This window comes from Grampus griseus (assembly GCF_964374135.1).
Source record: "Grampus griseus genome assembly, chromosome: 6".
Lineage (NCBI taxonomy): Eukaryota > Metazoa > Chordata > Mammalia > Artiodactyla > Delphinidae > Grampus > Grampus griseus.
Window position 1 is genome coordinate 13,878,682 of NC_139000.1, and position 20,278 is coordinate 13,898,959.

The 20,278-nt window shown below is 42.9% G+C and overlaps 1 protein-coding gene across 4 annotated transcripts in view; it reads left to right on the forward strand.

Annotated features, from left to right (window-relative positions):
- CDK5RAP2 (CDK5 regulatory subunit associated protein 2) overlaps positions 1–20,278 on the forward strand; it is a 181,749-nt gene that overhangs the window by 23,441 nt on the left and 138,030 nt on the right. For all 4 annotated transcript variants that reach the window (XM_082657379.1, XM_082657380.1, XM_082657382.1 and 1 more), the window contains 3 exons: positions 8,472–8,582; positions 12,112–12,188; positions 18,395–18,518. In XM_082657379.1, coding sequence (XP_082513505.1) covers positions 8,472–8,582; positions 12,112–12,188; positions 18,395–18,518 — 312 coding nt within the window. The remainder of the gene's footprint in view (positions 1–8,471; positions 8,583–12,111; positions 12,189–18,394; positions 18,519–20,278) is intronic.

Consider the following 20,278-nt stretch of genomic DNA (forward strand, 5'->3'; position numbering starts at 1 on the left):
GCTGGGTCATATGGTACGTGTAGTTTTTTTTTTTTTGGTAAGAAACCGCCAAACTGTCCTCCAGAGTGATTGTGCCATTTTGCATTCCCATCAGCAGAGTATGAGAATTCCATTTGTTCCACATCTTTATCAGCATTTGGTATTGTTAATTAAAAAAAATTTTTTTAAGTCATTCTAATAGCTGTGTAGTGGTATCTCATTGTAGTTTTAATTTGCTTTTTCCTAATGGCTGAAGATGTTAAAGATCTTTTCTTGTGCTTATTTGTCATCTGTATATCTTCTCCTGTGAAGTTTCTTTTCAAATCTTTTGCCTGTTTTTTGTTTTTCTTTTAATTGAGTTGTTTTCTAACAATTACATCTTGGGAGTTATTTATGTATTCTAGATGCAGTTCCTGTCTTGGATTTGTGATTTGCAAATATTTTCTCTCTGTGTAGCTTGTCTTTTCATTCTCTTAACACTGTGCTTTTCCAAAGCAAACGTTTTATTTAGATTTTGATGAAGCTCAGTTTATTGATTTTTAAAAAAAGTTTTTTATGGATCATATTATAGCTAAGAACTCTGCCTCGCTGTAGGTCCCGAAGATTTTTCCCTGTGTGTTCTTCTGAAAGGTACTGTAAGGTCGAATCTTAACAAACGGCATCACGAAACAGAGGAAAGCTTCAAGTGAGCTTTATTAGGGAGCACTCCCGGGCGAGGTTCACTGGTCTGAGAGAAAGGGGGCCAGAGAAGTCGCACCCGGGCGAGGGTTGGGCAAGATTTTATAGGGGAAGAAGGGAAAGGGGTGTGGTGAATCTGGGAGGGCGCAGGGTATTCCTTATTTGGTGGTCTTTTCGGGTATCCTGGGGGACCGTTAGACCCGCCCCTCGAAAGGCGGGAAGGCTGGGCTGGGTTCAAAGTCCCCAGGTCAGTTCCTGGAACTGGGTGGTCCGGAATGTCTCCAGGGCAGTTTCTGGAACTGGGTGGTCCGGAGAATTTCGGTCTGATGCAACCTGTGAATCTGATTGTGTTCCCCTGCCTCGGGCCAGTTGGCCTTACAGGTACAATTTTACGTTTTACATTTAGATCTGTGATCTAATTTGACTTAATGCTTGTTTAAAGTATGATAGATCAGGGTTCATTTTTTTGTAAATAGTTGTTTGATTGTTCCGATGTCATGTGTTGAAAATGAAAACACTATCCTTTCTCTATTGAATTGTCTTTGCACCTTTGTCACAAATCAATTGGCCATAGTTGTATGGGTCTATTTCTGTATTCTGTTTCACTGGATTCTTTTTCAGAATTGTTTTCACTCACCTCTTTTACTGTTCCAAATAAATTTCATAATCAGCATGTCTTTATCTATAAGAACTCTTGGGATTTTGATTGGGATTGTGTTAAATCTATAGATCAATTTGGAGAGAATTGACAACTTTATTATATTGAGGTTTCCAATCCATGAATTTGGTAAGTAAGTTTCCTCACATATTTAGGGTCTTGATTTCATCAGCATTGTGTGCTCTTAAGCATATATAATGTCTTATTAGGTTTATACTTAAAAATTTCGCTGTTTGGAGATATTGTAAATGGTATTTAAAAAATTTTCAGTTTCTGATTGTTCATTGCTAGTATATTGAAATATGATTGATATCTGCAAGTTGACTTTGCTAAACTCACTTAATGAATTCTGGGAGCTGTTTTTGTAGATTCCTTGGGATTTTTTAATATGTATGGTCATTATATGCAAATAAAGATTGTTTTATTTCTTCCTTTCCAATCTGGATGCCTTTTGTTTTCTTCCCTTGCCTTACTGCGCTGTCTGGGACTTCAAATACAGTGTTGAATAGGAACTGTGAGAACCGATATCCTTTCCTTATTCTTGATGTTAGGGGAATAACATTCAATTCTTCATCTTTAAGTAAATATGTTTTTTGTAGATGTGTGTTTTTTTGTAGACATCCTTTAGCAGATAAAGGAAGTTTCCTTTAATTCCTAGTTTGCTGAATTTTTATCCTGAGAGGCTGTTGAGTGTCAAATGCTTTTTCCTGCCTCTGTTGATGTGGTCGTATGTATTTTTTCTTCTTCAGTCTTTTAGTTTGGTGGATTACATGGATTGACTTTGGATATTGAAGTAACCTTACATTCCTGGGATAAATCCCACTCATGATGTGTTAATATGTTTTTCCAACTCGTTAAAATTTAGTTGAGTATTTTGTGTCTATCATTCCTGAAGGATTTAGTCTGTAGTTTTCTTGTAATATTTTGGTCTGATTTTATGAGGGTAACGCTGCCCTGACAAAATGAAGTGGGAAAGTTCCCTCATCTTCTATTTTCTGGAAGAGATTGTGTAAAATTGGTAGAAATTTAGGTATTTGGTGGAAATTGCTACTGAAATCATCTTGATTTGGAATTTTCTTTTTTGGAAGGTTTTTTATTACAAATTTTAAGTTTTTAAGTAGCTGTAGGACTATTCAGTTTCTCTTATTTCTTCTTTGGTGAATTTTGATAATTTGTACCTTTGAAGGAATTGTGTTATTTCATCTAAGTTCTCCAATTTCCATGCATAGGTTTGTATGCATTATTTTCATATTATCCTTTTAATTACTGTGGGATCTGTAATGATAACTCCTCTTTCATTCTTGATATTGGTAATTTATGTCTTTATTTTTTGGCCAGTCTTGCTAGAGGTCTGAGTTTCATTGATCATTTGAAAAGAGCTATCTTTTTTTTTTTTAACATCTTTATTGGAGTATAATTGCTTTGCAGTGGTGTGTTAGTTTCTGCTTTATAACAAAATGAATCAGCTCTACATATACATATATCCCCATATCTCCTTTTTAAATTGATTTTTCCCTATTGTTTTTCTCTTTTCCATTTCATTGATTTCTGCTCGTATGTTTATTATATCCTTCATTCTTTTTGCTTTGGGTTTATTTTGCTCTCTTCATGGTTTCTTAAAATAGAAGCTTAGATTATTGATTTGAGATATTTCTTCCTTTTTAAAAAAATTTTTATTGGAGTATAGTTGATTTACAATGTTGGGTTAGTTTCCGCTGTACAGCAAAGTGAATCAGTTATACATATACATATATCCACTCTTTTAGATTCTTTTCCCATATAGGAATACAGAGTATTGAGTAGAGTTCCCTGTGCTATACAGTAGGTCCTTATTAGTTATCTACTTTATATATAATAGGTATATATTTCTTCTTTTCCAAAGTATTTAATAATATAAATTTCCCTCTAAATATTACTCTAACTGCATCCTACAAATTTTGATTTATTTTCATTTTCATTTATTCAAAATATCTTTTGATTTTTCTCTTTTACCCATGGATTGTTTAGAAATGTGCTATTTAATTTCTAAGTACTTGGGAATTTTCCAGTTTTCTTTCTGTTATTGATTCCTAGTTTATGTCCATTATGGTCAGGGAATATAGTTTGATTTTAGTTCTTTTAAATTTGTTAAGGTTTGTTTTATGAGCCAGGATATCTTGGGAACTGTTCCACGTTCACTTGAGTTGCTGGGTAGAGTATTTTTATAAATTTATTTATTTTTGGCTGTGTTGGGTCTTTGTTGCTGCGCACGGGCTTTCTCTGGTTGCGGTGAGTGGGGGCTACTCTTCGTTGCGGTGTGCGGGCTTCTCATTGTGGTGGCTTCTCGTTGCGGAGCACGGGCTCTAGGCGTGCGGGCTTCAGTAGTTGTGGCACATGGGCTCAGTAGCTGTGGCTCATGCGCTCTGGAGCACAGGCTCAGTAGTTGTGGCGCACGGGCTTAGTTGCTCCGCAGCATGTGGGATCTTCCTGGACCAGGGCTTGAACCTGTGTCCCCTGCGTTGGCAGGTGGATTCTTAACCACTGAGCCACCAGGGGAATCCCTAGAGTATTTTGTAAGTGTAAATCAGATCTAGTTGGTTGATGGTGTTGCTCAGCATTTTTATATTTTGTTTATTTTTTTGGTCTATTTTTTCTTTGAGAGATGAGTATTGATGTCTCAAACAATAATTGTGGATTTGTTCATTTCTCCTTTCAATTCTATCAGTTTTTGCTTCATGAATTTGAGGCTGTAACGTTAGGTACATACACAATTAGGATTGTTATTTTTCATTATTATGTAATGTCCCTTTTATGCCTGAATACTTTTCTCAGATATGAATAACCATTCCAGCTTTCTTTTAATTAGTGTTTGCATGGTACCTCTTTTTCTAACTTTTATTTTTAATCTACCTCTATCATTATATTTGAAGTGGGTTTCTTGTACACAGCTTTGGGTTTTTTATCCATTCTCATAACCTCTGTATTTTAATTGTTGTGTATATCATTTACATTTAACATATATCAATGTATTTTAATTTAGGCCCACCATTTTCTTACTTGTTTTCTGTTGTTTCTTCTGTTTTTTTTTGCGGTACGCGGGCCTCTCACTGTTGTGGCCTCTCCCGTCGCGGAGCACAGGCTCCGGATGCACAGGCTCAGCGGCCATGGCTCACGGGGCCAGCCGCTCCGTGGCATGTGGGAATCTTCCCGGACTGGGGCACGAACCTGTGTCCCCTGCATCGGCAGGCGGACTCGCAACCACCACGCCACCAGGGAAGCCCTGTTCCTTCTGTTTTTGATTCTTCTGTTTCCCGTTTTAAATCTTCTTTTGGATTATTAGAATTATTTTACTGTTTCATCTAAATTTATCTATTGAGTTTTTGAACATATCTCTTTGTATAGGTTATTTTAAAACATTAAAGAATTTTTAGTGGTTGCTTTAGAGATTATAGGAACTTTTCATTTCACCATAAGTGAAATGTAAAAACGTTGCCACACCTATCCCCAGTATATTTTATATCCAAAAACATTGAAAATACCACCAGACTATGTTTTAACTTTTGCTTTACTGTCATAAATGTTTTAAAGAACTTGAGGTGTTTTCATTTCTACTGTTCTTCTAGATAGTTATCTAGATATTTATCATTTTTTAAAAATTGAAGTATAGTTGATTTACTACCATTTGCTTTTCTCTTCCTTCCTTCTCTCTTCCTTCTTCCTTCATTTCTGAAGTTTCCATCTCTCTCTGTAGTATCACTTCCCTTTGATCTGAAGAACTTCCTTTAGCATTTCTTTTAGAGCAGATCTTTTGGCAGTGGATTCACTTGGTTCTCCTTCATTTGAGAATGTCTTCATTTTACCTTCACTGCTTAAGAATTCTAGCACGACAGTTTCTTTCAGCATTTTAATAATATTGTTCCACTGCCCTCTGGCCTCTATGGTTTTGACTGAGAAATCTGCTGTTATTTGAATCTTTGTTCCTGATAAATGTGTCATTTTTCTCTGGCTGCTTTCAAGAGTTTTTGTTTGTTTGTTTTTGTTTTATGTTTTTTGTCTTTATTTTTCAGTGGTTGCTAGATGTGAATTTCTTTGAACTTATCCTGTTTGGTGTTTGATAAGCCTCTTTAGTCTGTATGTTTTGTGCCTTTTTCAAAAGTTGGAAAGTTCTAAGTTGTATTTCTTCAATTTTTTTTTTTATACTACACTCTCCTAATTTTCTCCTATTTTTCTGGGACTCTGATGAAAGACCTTTTGGTATTGGCTCAGAGGTCCCTGAGGCTCTCTTAATTTTTTCTTTTCTAAGTTTTTCCCCCCTGTTTTCATATTGGATAATTTTTGTTGATCTGTCTTCAAGTTCACTGAGTATTCTGTCATCCCCATTTGTTGAGCCCACCCAGTCCATTTTTATTTGGTTTTTGTATTTTCCATTTCTAAAATTTTTATTTGGTTCTTTTCTACGTTTTCTGTTTCTCTGCTGAGACTTCCATTTTGCCATTCATTTCAAGACGGTGCACCCTATGTCTTGGCATTTTGCCAACACCTTAATCACTTGACTTTAAACCATGTTTATGAGTCTTTTTGTAGTTAGGAGTCTTACATTTTGATATAATCAAATCATATAATTTATTCTTCATTCTTTGTGCCTTTTGTTGACCCTGTCTTAGGCATCCTCTATACAGTATTTTATTTCATTTAGTACTGACAAAAGCGTATTATCTCTATATTATAAATGAAGAAACTGAGGCTCTGAAAGGTAACAAATCTAGGGTTACTCTATGAGAAGCGTTAGGATTGAACTTAGTGTTGTCTCCAAAGCCCCTGATCTTTCTGCTTTGCCTTTGAGAACTGAGCTGGAGTAGTGACTTGGAGAATGGAAGGGGAACAACAGATGCATGAGTTATGGCCTGGGCAGACACACTGGGTTTAATACAACATCATCAGCAGTCTCTTCACAGTTCAAATAGTCTTTAAAAAGGATGCCTTCATCTAATATTATTTTTAAGTTATTTTTTGTTAGGAAATTTATACTAAAAAAATTCAAAAGGTAAAAAGGTTATATAGCATATACTTCCAGATACATACCATTTATATCAAGCAAGTAAGCATATCTTCCCCTTACTTTTCACAATGGTAGCCTGCCACATATAATATTCTATACCATAGTGTTTTTGTTTAACAGTGTGTCTTGATAACTTCCTTTGAGTACACAGAGTGATCTCTTATTCTTTTTAGTGGCTCTATAAGATTCTGTTGAGTGGCCATATCATAATTTACTTATAACCATGGACTGTTGACTTTCAAAAATGTGAAAAATGAACTGTAACATACATGTAGGAGCACGTTTAAATCACGTGAGAACGGTTCAATAAATTATCAAAAAAGTGAACATAGGGCTTCCCTGGTGGCGCAGTGGTTGAGAGTCCACCTGCCGATGCAGGGGATGCAGGTTCGTGCCCCGGTCCAGGAAGATCCCACATGCCGCAGAGCGGCTGGGCCCGTGAGCCATGGCCGCTGAGCCTGCGCGTCTGGAGCCTGTGCCTCGCAACGGGAGAGGCCACAACAGTGAGAGGCCCGCATAATGCAAAAAAAAAAAAAAAAAAAAAAAGTGAACATATAAGTAGCTTTAGTGTGTATGCTAATTTCTGTTCTTGGAGTTAGGTTAACCTGCTTTAGAAAGCTTGCTGGATGTTACAAATCAATCAGGTGTTTTCTGTAGGCAGTGAGGTTTACTTGACACATCATAGTCACTAGAGCCAGACAGAGCAGGATATGAATCTCAGCTTTTGCACTGGCTATGTGATTTTTGATCATGTGTATAGCGGGGGTAATCTGCTCTCAGAGTTGTTTTAGGGGTGCAGATATTGTATTTAAATTACCTAAGCTCAGTGTCTCTTACATAGCAGGGTCTTGGTAAATACTAGTTTTCTTAATCTGTTTTTTTTTAATTTCCAACTTTTAATTTTAACAAATCTTAAACTTATGGAAAAGTTGCAAAATAGTACAACAGACAACCATATATTCTTCATCTAGATTTATCAATTAATATTTTGCTACATCTGCTCTATCTCTTTTTTTTCCCTCCCTCCCCACTTATTAGAGAGCTAGTTGCAGGCATGTGACAGCACCCTTAAGTACTTCAGCATGTATCTCTTACTTAGGATATTCTCCTACAAAATCATAATACTCTTACCTTATATAAAATTGTTATTCAGATTCCCCCAGGTATCTCCATAGAGCTTAAAAAAATTTCAAGATTCACTATATGATTTCACTGTACTTAGTAGTCAGGCCTCTATTACTTCCACTTATTTAGAAGAGTCCCCCAGCCATTTTGCCTTAAGATTGTCATTAAAATTTTTGAAGAGTCCAGGCCTGTTGTTTGTAGAATGTCTTTCAATTTGGATTTGTTTGATTGACAACTCTTGATTAGACGCAAGTTAAAGGTTGTAGGCATTTTGGGAGCTCCCTGGCGGTCCAGTGGTTAGGACTCGGTGCTTTCACTGCCGGGCCTGGGTTTGACCCCTGATCGGGGAGCTAAGATCCTGCAAATGGTGAGGTGCGAGAAGAAAAAACAAAAAGACTGTAGGTGTTTTAACATTTTAAATGCAATTGCTTACTTTCAGTGATTTAGTTCAGGAGGCACGAGATGTCATTTTGTTCCACCAGGAGGTGGTATTAAATAATTCTCTTGATTAGGGTGGTGTCTAGTAGGTTTCTAAATTGTGAAGATACCCTCCTTTTGTAAATAACAAGCCATCTGTGGGCTGGGAATATCGTGGCTTCCAGTGTTCTTTCACCTGACGCTTTACGCATTGATGATTCCTGCCTGAGTCACTTACTACCATAGCAGTTGTATAAGGGTGATTTTCTCTTCCTGTTATTCTTCTGCATTTATTAACTGGATTTCTTTTGTAAAGAAGAGCTTCCCCTTTTCCTTTCCTTTTCTTTCTTTACCTGTTTACTCGCTGTCAGTGTGGAGTCATGAATCCTCTCTCCACTCAGTCATCATGCATCTCAGTGCTCAGATGGTCCTGAGTTTGGCTCTTACTTCTGGGTTAGTACAGTTATAGCAACGGTAAGCTTTTACTCCATTTGTAGCCTTGGAAGCTATGGGGGTTCATGCAGGTATTGTCCCTTAGATCTTACTTCTGATGACCCATCTGTTCTTATTTTCTAGCAAATCACTGAATTGAAGAAAGAAAACTTTAACCTAAAGCTCCGCATCTATTTCCTCGAGGAAAGGATGCAACAGGAATTTGATGGCCCCACTGAACACGTCTACAAAACCGTGAGTGCCCTGCTTCTTGCCACCATTCCCAGTGTCTTTTCTAACAGTCATTCCAAGCAGAAGTTTGATTAATATTTGTTCTCAGAGTTGGCATGAGTAGAGAGCACTGCTTTCACTTCATTTGAATTGATTACAGGGAGCATGAAGAGATAATAGGATGACCTTAATATTAAGCAAAAGGCGATACAAGATTAATTTTAAGGGAGTCCTTCTCTCTTCTTAAAGTGGGAATTCTGATTTACCATATCTCAATTGCCTTTTTCTCATTATTTGTAATTTAGACAAAGACAGTGAAATGGTAGAATGTCTTTGGAATTGAATCCTATTGTTACTGACTAACTTGTGTAACTGTAGGCAAGTCACTTCAGCTCTCTGGGCTTGCTTCCAGAGTTAAGTGATAATCCCTCTGTCTTGGGGTTATTTGTGTGGATTAAAATGAGTTGACAGATGAAAAGCCTCAGCACCCAGTCAGCGCTTGACAATGATCATCATTGTCTTCTTGGGGCTTCCGTGGGCGGCCCGAAGGTAGGCTTGTCATTTTTCCTGTGATCTGACTCTTCTGTATTCCTGGTGTGCCTGCTTATCACTGTCAGAAGAAAGAGTCTATTCCTATCTCAAGTCTTGACCTGGAGGTCTCCGCCTGAAAACAAACCTTGGTTCTGAAAGTTGAAAAAGGAACTTGGCTTTCTTGAAGAGACATGAGCACAAACAATATTTTAGTGCCCGTTTCTTGACTTTCTCTAGGAGATTAGCCCTTGGCCTGAGAATTCTTCCATTTTTTCTATTCGGAAGTTTGCACCAGTGGAAGCTTTTGAAGGAGGAAAAAGAACTCTCCTTGAGTTTTAGCGGACGGACTTAAATGGGCTTGTCTTGAAGAGGGATTGTACTGTACTTCTGGGCCTTTTCAACCATTGAAAAGCTCCCTTGTCCCTCAGGACACGATTTCTCTTTCTTTATTGTGGGAGAGAAGGACAGTGAGGGTCTCCCCTTCTCTGGAAGGAAGTGGTGGTGCAATCAGAATTTTAAAGAAAACCCAGTAACCGAAAATATTTTGTATGCAAGTATAATTATCATGTATCTCAGAACGAATATGGGCGTTAGGACATCAAAGGAAGTTAATTGCCTGCTCCTGGTCGGGCACCTGTCCTGGGCATTTGTGCATTCATCAGCTTGTTTTAATTCTCAAGACGGTCCTGTACAATGGAGGTGGTCCTCGCCTTGCAGGAGAGGCAGCTGAAGCTCAGGGAAGATCAGCAGCTTGCTCCCTGTCGTATAGCTGCTGTGTGAGATGGGTTTTGGGCCCGGGTCTGCCTACCTCATTCTACTACACAGTTTCAGCTCTTCTTTTCCACTGTTTGGCTAGATGACTTGATTTAATTATACTTTTATTTAAATTTTAATTTTTTGGATAGGTGTACATGGTTCAAAATCAAAAAGCGTAAAAGGTATACACTGGAAAGACTTTCTTCCACCCTTGTCTCCTAGATTCCGTGGATCTAACCAATATCATTCATTCCTCAGGCAGAGAAATTTTATGTGTACACAAGCAAGCACTGTGTGTGTACGTACATGTGTACAGACCCCCTTTTCACATAAATGCGAGCATGTTCGCTTTGCACCTCGCATTTTTCCTTAACAGTATCTTGAATATCTTTCCTTAATAGTGGTTTAAGAGCTTCTTCATTCTTTTTTATAGTGATATTCCATTTTATGCTTATAAGGTGTCTTGATTTTTGGTTTAGACACTATGGTCGCCATGTATATAAGTTTATAACTTGAAGTATTGAGCTTGCAAAAAAAAGTCTAGTGGACCTGTTAGCAGTCCATTCTTTTAAATTTGCTGGGCTGGGGTGCCAGTTGGTTCATCAGAAAGCAAAGCACTCAGAACATGATATCAGCTGTTACATAGAAGCCCTCTGCCCTTCAGAGAGCTGGAACAGGAATCTTCTCTTTGAAGGGTGTTTCTGCAGTTTTCACAAAACCACAGTTGAAGACATTGTGCACTGTCACTCAGTGTCCTTTATGCCAAGATCAGTTTCTTCTAGAAAAAGTTCTGCTGCAGAGATGACTTCTTTAGTTCCTGTTGTTTGACAGTGAAAAAAATAACACAGTCTGAGCCTTGTCTCGTAGCCTCTTCTCATTTGTTAGTTCATTCAATCCTCAAATCCACCATGTCAGGTGGGCTTCATGTTTTTCGTGTGACACTTGAGAGATCCGAAAGGAGACACCTGCTCTCTGACCTCCTGGGCTTGTGTTTCTAAGGACAGTTACAGGCTCGCACTCGCACTTTCATATTGGGTGTGAGCAGGAAGGCAGGGCCTGCGTCTGCCTCGTCTACCGTGGTGGCCTTGGTGCTTAGCCTGTGCTTGGCCTGTCACAGGGGTTGGTGTATGTCTGTGAAGTGAAGGAATGAGTAAATAAACGAGTATCCACTGACTTGCCACGGTTTCCTCCTGGGAAGGAGTGGAGGCAGAATTTGAAGCCAGGTCCGTCTAGTCCCAAGGCTGTGGTCTTTCCATTCTGGCTGACTTCTCAGTCAGGGGTGCTCTTCCCCCCAGGGCTCCTTGGCTAAAAGGAGGTAGACCTGTCCTCGGAGATTGTACATTTTACCGGAAATGGTATTTTTATTTAAAATAATACACATGTAGTGTGGAATAAAATGTAAAGTTGGCATAAATTATTAAAATAAAGCAGGAGCAAGATTAGAGAAATCTTGGATTTACAGCAGTCCCCTGCAGGCTGCGCACTCAGACCTTCCTCTTTACTGCATGAATTCACCTAATATTCCGTCTGGGGTACATCTGTGGACTGGTTTGCGAAGCTGATCTCTCCCCGCTGCCTCACGTTGTGACCCGTGTGCCAAAGAGTCTGTCTTTGGATTCTCACGTGAGTTACAAGCCCAGGACCATGTGTGTCTCCCTTCGTTCCAGTCACTTAAGAGGAAGACGGCTGGGGAACACTGTGGTGTCCCCTCTAGACAGCGGGCCCTGTGTGGTCACGGCTCTTTGGGAAGGGAGCACCCTGAGATCTTACACTGAAATGAGACAGGCGGTGATGTGGCTTCCTGCTCATCCATCCACAGGTTTTATTTTTTTGATGCTGTAACACATTCCCACTGCTACACCACCACATGCATGATTGCAAACAACCAGAAGTAATTGCCTTGGAATGGTAAAAGCAAGCTGCAGAATTGATTGTAAACTTGCCTGGTGGAGGGCAAACAATTTTTAAATCAGCCTCACTTGTATGACATTTATGCCTGAACGTTTGAATGCTCTGGCTCTTAGAAGCTTGGAAAATTTACATAATTGTTCCAAGCCTTGAGAAATCCAAGGCCTTCTTTGGAGCCCACCAGTGTTCAGTAATTCCCTTTTCCCTGTGCCCCGAGGCTAATGAGGGTTTGAATCTAATATCTGTCTATTGTGAGCATCACGGAGCCAGTCCGTGCTGAAAGCAGGTTTCCCACTATAGGCATTCGGATGTCCTGTGCTTCACACTGTTTCTTTTCTTTCCTAATCTTGTCCGGAAGAACATCGAGCTCAAGGTGGAAGTAGAGAGTCTGAAGCTGGAGCTCCAGGAGAGAGAGCGGCTGCTCCTCAAAGCCTTGTGAGTGCCTGTCCCCCTGCCGCGAGCTCACAGGTCGCCCAGGGTTCTGGTGGTGGAGGCTGGGTGCGTCGGTACAAGAGAACCTTGTGTTTCTAAGCCAGTTCTTCTCCAGCGGGGCTCTGAGGACCGCGAGGAAATTTACATTTTTATTTAATTATTTTTCAACAAACTTTTAAAATGTAGCATACTTACAGGAAGATGAACCGATCGTAAGTGTACATACAGCATGATGATTTTCACAAAGCAGGCACAGCTGTGGGCCACCTTCCAGATCAGAAACCAGAACATCACCAGCCCCCCGGACGCTTCCTTTGTGCTCCCAGAACTTACCCTTCTCCCTCAAAGATAACCGCTGCTCACCGCTAGCATCCGCATTGCTTAGTTCTGCCTGGTTTTGAACTGTATAGAAAAGGAATCGTACACTGTGCACCCGCCCTTTTGTGTCTGGCCTCTTTGCTTAGCCATGTGTCTGTGAAATCCATCCCTGTTGTCAGTTACATCAGCAGCTCCTTCATCTTCATTGCTGTGAAAGGCTGGGGGGCCTCAGGGTCCTGAAGGACTCCTGTGGTGGGTGAGGCAGGGGGGCGGAGGGTGGGGCTTCGACCAGAGGAGCGCGTTCTTGCGTGTGTTTTATGTACTAGGGTCCCTTGTAATGTTTAGTTTATAAGAGGGGTTCTGCTGCTTTAAAAAATTGGAAAACTATTACCTTAGTCAGTCAATCAGTTAATTAATTTAAATATTTATTGAACAACAAGCACAGTTCAGAGGATACAGTCTGTGACTCAGTTGGTCATTCATTCATTCATAAACATTTCTCACGTAAGTGTGCCACACGCTGAGGACTTGAGAAGAGATGTCCCTTCCCTCAGGAGCTCATTGGAGACGGGTGAGCCTGTGAACGGGGTATGCTGGAGGTGCAGTGACAGAGGGCGTTTGTGGGCACGGGGTGAGGCACCTAAGTGTGCTGAGTTTCGCTTGGTGAGAGAGGAGTAAGACTTCCCAGAGTTGACCCACCAAGGACCTGGCTGGAAGCTTACATGGGAACGCTTCATCTGTCCTAGCAGCAGAGCTCCTGCTGGGTACGGCTGCCCAGGGGCGTAGGGCCTTTGGCCTAGGGCACAGCTGCACTGCTCTGGGCCAGGCCACACAATTCCTTTTATTGTCACACAGCCAGCAGCCGGCATGGACTGCTGTGGGCTCTGAGTAGACTAGAGGTTCCCTGGCCCAGGCTTCTCTGAGTTACGCTGACTGTGCACACGTGGTATTTTCTGAGTGAGTGAGTGATGAATGAATGAATGAACAAACTAGATTGACACTTTTTTCTTTTTGGCCATGCTGCTGGGCTTGCGTGATCTTTGTTCCCCATCAAACCCGGGCTCAAGGCAGTGAAGGCGCCGAGTCCTAACCACTGGACTGCCAGGGAATTCCCTTAACACGTTGTTTTTGTTGGTTGCCTTTGTTGTTGTTGTTGTTTGGAAGCACATCGTTCTCTGGGCAGGAAGTCAAATTGACTTTACCAAGCCTAGAAGTCAGTAGCAGAATTCTGTCTGTTTCCTACTCTGTTCACCCTGCCTGCTGCAGATCTCAGCCAGGACTTGTTTCTAGCCAGGCGTGTGCACATGGAAACCCGGACTCAAAAAGGCCACGTGCGTGCCTCAGTACCAGCGCACCGAGCTGAGCGTTTGGGGGCTGGTGCCCGTGTTTGTATGCACAGATTTTCCAGCTGCCCAGACTGGTGTCCAAGGCCCTTTTTGGTCTGACCAGCTTTATTAATTTATTCAGAAAATATTTATCAAGCAGTTGTCGTGTGTGGCACTGGCCTAGGTTCCTGGAAATAGAGCCGTGATCCAAACAGACACATGGGGCTTACATTCTGGAAGGAGTGATCGGGATAGAATACTTGGAGTAATAGATATATAAATACAAGTTGGGAAAAGAGCTGTGAGCGAAAGGGAGGAAGCTAGGAGAGTTAGAGCAGCAGGAATAGGTCCGTAGCTATAGGTGTGTGGCCGGGAAGGTGGCATTTGAGATGAGATTGGATCTGGCGGTAAGTAGGCCTTGACCAGGGGGAAAGGGTGGAGAAGGTGTTGAAGGAGGAGGGACTGTGCAGGTCTCAGGAGATACGACAGGTCTAGGGGGCTCGATCTTGTCTTGCAGGGTCTTGAGGCCTCACTAGAGATTTTGGTCTTTATCCTGAGATCAGATGGAAAACAGTCATGGGTTTTAAGCAGCTGACACAATCAGGGCTTTGTTTTTTCAAAGGTCACTCTGGTTGCTGAGTGGGGGGAGGCTTTGTGGAGGGAGCCAGGGTGGAAGCAGGGAGTCGAGTTAGGAGGCTGGGCCAGTAGTTTAGGCAAGAGATTCGTGATGAGCTGCATGGGGGGACTGGGGAGATGGTTGGGAAGCAAAGTCCACAGGGCTTGGTAATGGTGGGAAGGGCGATGTCAAGGATGCCTTCTAGGGCAGGGGTTCTGTTTAAGAAAGTCACAGTGACTTCACTGCTCCAGCTTTCTCTCCACCAACGCTTTATCCCAGTAGTGCACAGGTACTGAAAATGTCCTGCCCCTGCTGCTCTAGCTTTGCCTTGGCAGGTCTCTTCTGCTTCCCGTCCCCTCCTGGCCCAGATGCCTTTCCTGTCGCCTCCCCTCCGTAAAGGCTCATGCTGAGACCCGTGGCTGCCCGTGGTCCACATCTCAACCTCTGTACAGACTGCTCTGGCATATAATGGCAATCCCATGTGTATGTAACACTTTACAGTTTATAAAACGCTTTCACATCCATTTATTGATACATTCCATCATTATCCTGGGAGCTAGGCAACTTTCTAGGAAAACCTTTTGTAGCGGGGGGAACTTAGGCCTGGAGACGGGAAGGACCATGACAAAATCACTTAGAAAGATCAGAGCTGGGATTAGAACTCAAGTCCCTGACTTTTAGCCTAGCACTAGGTTTCATGTTCTTTATTTTCCTGTATGTGATTCTCACTTCTCTAACATGACTGTACATCTTGTGAGGCCAAGAGCCTGCTCCCCTACTTGAGTGGCGATGGGGCCAGTGGAAGGGGCAGGGGCTCTGGCTTGGCTCTGCCAGCAGGTGGGTCTTTGGCTTCTGAGTCTTGGCTTCTCAGCTGTTCCTACTTCATGGGGCCTTTGTGAGAATTACCTGCCACAGGCTAGGTGCCCTGTCCACCACACGTCTGCTAAAGGTGCCTTTCTTTACCCCGAAATGCCCAGCACCTGTCACAGGAAAAGCCCCTGCTTTTTCTAAAAAACTATAATTAGAATGGAAAGAGTCAAGAGGAAATGTTGAGGGTTAGAAAGGGTAGTGAGGGTGGTGTTTATAGACAGTTCTGTCTTGTATTGGGTGGAAAGCTGGATTAGACCAGTTTCTGTAAACCTTTCCTCTCCTTAGGCCTTGCTGTCTATCTCATCTGTTGCCCCAGATTCTGTAAAGAGAGAAAGGGCAGAAGGAGAGAACGAATGTTTACTGAGATCCTGCTTTGCCCCAAACCCTGCGCCTGGCGCTTGACATGCTTTATTGCAGTTGATTTTACAACAGCTGTTTGAGGCAGCCAGTGTTCCCATTTGAGTGGAAAGAAAACTGAGGCTCAGAGGAGTAGGAAGTCTTGCCCAGGTTGGTGACAGAACTGGGACTGGCCTGGTCTGAGCTCGCTCTGCCTTGCTCTGGAGTAAGTATATAGTTTGCCGGCTTTCTATTCTTGTATTTCTCACTTACAGTAAGGGGGCATTAAAAACGAAAGCAGACATATTGTCGGGAGTAAATTTTATCTCTGTGGCTTTAAAACACAAACAAAAACAATAATTCCATCAGTAGGGGAAAATTGCGCCATACTGCTGAGTATAAATTTTATTGCTACAGAGATACAAAGATGATAAATGAAAAGTTGGAACATTTGTTATTGGGAATATATTTTATTGGTGTAACTAAAGTGCAGCCAAACTGAATAATACCAGTACTTGTTAAAAATTGTAGTCAGCCCCTCGACGATGTATATGATTCAGACTGCAAAACAGAAATGTTTGATCTGGGCTGATAGGAGGGAGCCGGTGTATTTGCACGTACTGGGTGGTGGAGGCGGGGGGAGGGGGAGGCAGTCGAGCAGGCCATTTTCTAGAGCAGTCTCTATGAAGCCCAAGGGCTAAAACATTTCTGGTGGTTAGTGGAAATTTGGGACTGGAAAAATCCTGTGTCCAAGGCTCAGGAGGGAAAAGCTTCTAGTACAGAAATCTTCCAGCCATGTATAATGCCTCTTGAGGAGTGATGGAAGTGATTGTGAATCATTGTGAATTCCAGACAGTACTGATCAGGAAATGAGCTGAGGGAGTGGCGGCTCAGGACGTTTCATAGCAGTGATCAGGAGGTGACCGTGGTGGTCTTACTTCTGGCCAGAGAGGATCCATTCTCAGCTCAGATGCCAGCAGAGGCGGTGGAACGAGGCCTCTCACAGCGGCGCAGCAGGGGCCAGTGCTGCGGTGGCCTCGGGGACAACAGGCCAGCAGGTAGCACTCAGATCAGAGAGGAAGGGCACCGCGCTACGGCCACCACATGTGTTAGCACATTAGTTCTAAGAGCTAATCATCTCATTTTTCAAATGAGGAAACTGAGGTGTAAGAGGTAATTTACCCAGAGTCACGCTGAGGACATAATAGAGTCAAAATTTGGAAGCAGATCTGTTCAGCCTCAGAGTCCCTGTTCTTTCTTTCCAATTGTTCACATTGAATTCCATTAAAATGATATCATGACACTGGGGCCTTCTGAAGGCTTATTGGTGAAAGGAAACAAGATATGAATAAAGTCTTTATTTGCAGGCGACTCATGTTCAAGGCAGCAAAGATGGCCCTCTTGACTTTGCATTGTTCTCAGTCAGAAATTCACATGGCCTGTGCATGTGAGTGTCTGATCACGTGGCCCCTGGTTGGAAAAATGTTATATACCCTTAAAGTAGGGCATGGGAGGCTGGTGGTGAATAGACTTATCCTTTTGCAGCTTTTCTGAAAAGCTAGCTTTAGGTGGAGCCGTCTCCTTCATCATTCTGCCTTCTGGAAACCCGCAGTCATTTTAGAAATCTGATGAGACCTGCCTCTGAGTCTGTGTCTCACAAATTCACATCCGGCGCTGTTTTTCGAGAACCAAAATGAAAGGCGTCTGTGGTCGTAGCGCTGTGTCTGGTGTTGGTGGGCCAGCCCCAGCATGCTGGTCAAGCAGAGAGAATGTTCCACGATGCCGGCGATGTGAAGTCTGCCTGTTATGTTGGAGGTGGTGGAGGGCGGGTAACCTCCTCTCCTCAGGCCCTCAGTTGCCGCTCGTGCTTGCCGAGTGGTCGTGCTGTGTTTGAGATGCTCCTCCCTCCAGTGGCAGAGGACCTTTACCTGCAGGTTTATTTTCGTTGTCTCCAGCTCCTTGCGCACTGGTTTGTCACACCAGCGCCCTGCCTTTCCTGCTGCCGGTGGAGGTGTGCTTTATCGGAAGTTTCGTGGTGGGGAATTTGGCAGTAGCTGTCGAGTGTCTTAAAAACGAGCTTATCCTTTAACCTAGTAATTCCCTTTCTAGGAGTTGACCCTAAGAAAATCCCTGGATAGTAGGCGAACTATATGTATATATCATATGTATGTGTTTTATTTATTTATTTTTTTAAAAAATTAATTTATTTTTGGCTGCGTTGGGTCTTCGTTGTGGTGTGCGGGCTTCTCATTGCGGTAGCTCCATCTTGTTGCGGAGCACGGGCTCTAGGCGCACGGGCTTCAGTAGTTGTGGCATGCGGGCTCAGCAGTTGTGGCTCGTGGGCTCTAGAGCGCAGGTTCAGTAGTTGTGGCGCATGGGCTTAGCTGCTCTGCGGCACGTGGGATCTTCCCGGACCAGGGCTCGAACCCGTGTCCCTTGCGTTGGCAGGCGGATTCTTAACCACTGCGCCACCAGGGAAGCCCCTATATATGTGTTTTAATTGAGATGTAATTGGCATATAACATTGTGTAAGTTCAAGGTATACTGCACGGTTGACTTGCTACATTTATATATTGCATTATCTGTGCTTTTGAATTACAAATCTTAATTTAAAAAAAAAAAAAAAGCTCAGCACAGGTCTGTGGGAGAAGTGACCAACAAATATTCTTTGTCTCTTTGGAGCGGTTGGAATCACCATCTGACTGTCACTCTTGTGCATTTTATGCCTTTGCCTCTTTTCGCAGCAAAGCAGTTGAGAGCCTCACTGCAGGGGGTGGCTCTGAAATTCAGCGGGTGAAGGAAGATGCTCAGAAGAAGGTGCGGCAGGTCGAAGAGCTCCTAACCAAGAGAATACTCCTTTTAGAAGAGGCAAGTCCGGACTTCCCTGGCCGTCCAGTGGTTAAGACTCTGTGCTTCCACTGCAGGGGGTGTGGGTTTGATCCCTGGTCGGGGAACCAGATCCCGCATGCTGCGTGGTGCGGTCAAAAAAAAAAGAGAGGCAAGTCTGAAAGCCCTGAGGAGAATGTGTTTCCTACAGCGGGTTCGTAACCGAGTGGGCAGAATTTTGTTCCTCTTGTCATAAACTGTCAGGGTTTCAGCAGGGAGAAGAGCCCCCCCTTGCTGAGCACCTCTTGCGCTCCAACCCCGGTCTAGGCACTTTGCGTATGGAATTTATACCCTTACACCCTGCGCGCTGGCCTTTATCGTCTCCATCCTCTAGATGAGGACACGGAAGTACAGAGAGAAATACTAACTAGTCCACGTTTAGTCCCGGATTTAAGTTACAACAGCTGATTTTACAGCCTGTGTCCTGACTGCAACACCACCCTTCTTTTTATCTAGTTTAGTTCCTTTACTTTAGAGAAGAGGGAGCTGAGGCCTGAGGCCCAGAGAGGGGAGGCGACCCGCCTGACACAGCTAAGCCTGGAGCCAGGTTTCCTGACTCGTAGGCCATGCGTGGCCACGCAGCCCCTGTCCCCAGAGCCCAGTCTCCATCCCTCCATCCCACCTGTGCCAACTGCCTGCTTCCTCTCGGGGAGCCGTTGTGTGTAGCTCTTCTTTCCCCCCATTCTCAGCCTGTGGTGGGAATCAGGGCGCTCCTTGGCCACACAACTTTATCTCCTAGATGTTGAAAAGCTTTCCTCCATATTAAGCTCGTCATCGAGTGATACCAGTTCCTTTTAATTCTTGATCTTTGAAGTCTGTTGTTTCTCTACCCAAAACCCTGATTCTTCTTGGCAGATAAGAGGAGAAATGACACCACAAAGCACTTCTAGATACAAAGAGCAGATTCATTTGTACTGTATTTTACAGCTTATAGTGGTCTTTTCCATTTGTCATGTTCACATCGGCCCCCTGGGGGTGTGTAGATCCTAGGTCCAAACTACAGACGAGACCGGCTCAGAGAGCTGGGAAACTTAGTCTTGGTCATAGCAGTAGAGCTGAAACCAAAAGGAGGGTCTGCTGAGCCCGAATTCTGAACTTTAGTTAAAATGTAATTCTGAGACTTCTAAGAGACTTAATCTGTTGGTTCAGTCATCTTATTTTTCCCAGTAAGTGCTTCCCCAGGTTTTAGGATAGCAGCGTGACTGACAGTACCGGGCTGAATCCCTGCTCTATCACTAGCTTGTCACCTTGGAGAAGACATTTGCCTTCTCTGAGCCTCTGCTGCTTCATCTGTGAAATGAGGCCAGTGGTGTCTGCCCTGCAAGGGTAATTGTAGTACCCGCAGTGAACTAACGATTTATGGGGGGCTTACCATGTCTGAGGCACCCTTCTCAGCCTTTTCATACACTGACTTAGTTTATCCCTTCAGTAAACGTATGAGGTAAATGCTTTTACTATCCCTTTTTAGGAACAAAACCAAAAACATGATGACACAGGCACAGAGTGGCCAAGTCACTTGGCGCAAGGTCACCCAGGTAGTAAATGCCAGGTGGTCTGGCTGTAGAGCCTGCATTCTGGGCTGGTCTAGTCTCTCTGTCAGTATGTAACTTTCTAGGATTGAGTGAGGATCAAAGATAGTATAAGTAAAGCTCCTTGCTCAAAGCACCGTGGAGGGAAGGGCAGGGAAGAGGAAGCCAGCGTATTTTGAGCTTCCTGTGACGCAGCAGGCATTTGACAGTCTC